The sequence below is a fragment of the Egretta garzetta genome, unplaced genomic scaffold (assembly GCF_000687185.1).
Source record: "Egretta garzetta isolate BGI_Z169 unplaced genomic scaffold, ASM68718v1 scaffold69, whole genome shotgun sequence".
NCBI lineage: Eukaryota > Metazoa > Chordata > Aves > Pelecaniformes > Ardeidae > Egretta > Egretta garzetta.
In genome coordinates, this window is record NW_009260790.1 from 1,309,148 (window position 1) to 1,310,549 (window position 1,402).

At 52.2% G+C, this 1,402-nt stretch overlaps 1 protein-coding gene across 1 annotated transcript in view; it reads left to right on the forward strand.

Moving 5' to 3' along the window:
* The window catches only part of DISP3 (dispatched RND transporter family member 3), a 41,651-nt gene that overhangs the window by 21,848 nt on the left and 18,401 nt on the right, over positions 1-1,402 (forward strand). The window contains exon 3 of the mRNA XM_035901883.1: positions 1,180-1,401. Within this exon, the coding sequence (XP_035757776.1) occupies positions 1,180-1,401 (222 nt within the window). The remainder of the gene's footprint in view (positions 1-1,179; position 1,402) is intronic.

Sequence of the window (1,402 nt, forward strand, 5' to 3'; positions counted from 1 at the left end):
TTCATCTTCCTGTTGATAGAAGTCCTGTTAAAATAGAAACACAGGTCAGGAGCAAAGCTCGTAAATTGTTTCTGGCCTGTGTGTAAATGGCTTGCAACTACTATGGTCAAGCAAGGCACTGAAGCGGTGCGTTCATTTGGGGAGGGGGGGTGGCAGGCTTTGCTGCTGGGAGCCGGGAAAGGGAGTGACACTTGCAGGGGCTGGGCTTTCTGGGCTTTTCTCTCAGGGTCCTGTGGTTTCCTGGCTTGAGAGGCTTCAATGTAACAGCCAGGAGGGGCACACAAGAAAATTTAAGAACCTGTGTGTGCTGGTAGCCCCCTGCAAAGGCAAGCTTGCTTTCTTGCCGAAGTGTGGGCTGATCAGGGAGAGTTTCCTCCTTGTCATTCCATGGGAGCAGTGACTGCTTTTGCTTCCTGATTTTTCCGTAAGAACTCAGAAAACTCAGTCCATAAACAATATCCCGCAGGGGTGGAAGGAAAGCAGGGCTGTTCAGTCTTTTCCCTTCCCACACTGGTGGTGGATTGCCCTTCAGGGACTAGAGCAGGGTTACAGCGAGTTCTCGGGGGGGTTGGTATGTGCAAGTACATGCATACATGTGTGTCTGCAGGCATGGGTGCATGTGCTTCTGGTTCTGCGTGTGACACACATGCACGCTTTGTGGGAAAGATGAGTACAGCTATAAATAGCTGAGGGAAAATCTATACAGTTTTAAGGAGGAAGAAAAGGTCCCTTGCATTTTTCATCTGGTAGCATGAACTGTTCCTGGGCATGAGAACCAAGTTAGCTAATTAAATGTTTCTGCTGCTGCGGTCTGAGCAGCAGCCTGTGAATCCCCTGCCATCTCCATGCCTGGTGTTCCTGGAGCCATGCAAAGCCCTCTTCTGCCAGAGCATTGAGCCTGGGACTGTAGTTTAAACTTCTCCCCTCTGTGGTTCCTCTGCCAGGCAGGGTGTGGGATACCCCATGGTGAGCCTGTTCGTTCAGTGGTGTAGCAAATCTGTAGGGTTTGAAAGGAGTTGTGCTTTGCTGCTGGGGACAGAGGGCTGAGAGAGCTGGAGTGTGCCTCCCTCCCCAGCTCTGCTGCTGCGACCCTTTGGCAACTGCTATGGATTTGTGGCTGTGCTTGATGACACCCAGTGCTGGGCCTTGCTGACTGCTTTTCTCTACCCCTTTGTGCAGGCACTGGACATGGACACAGAGGATGACCCCTTGTTACAGGACGCCTGGTTAGATGAGGAAGATGAAGAGGTAGCCTTCATCTCCCGGAAGAGGCGGGAGGGTCCCCTGTTGTGTGGGAAGAGCCCATGCAGAGTCAGGCCCCTGCGTGTCACACTGCCCGTGTCTGGCTTCTGGAATATTGTTGGCTGGGGATTTTCCAACCCATACTGCGCTAGTTTAATCC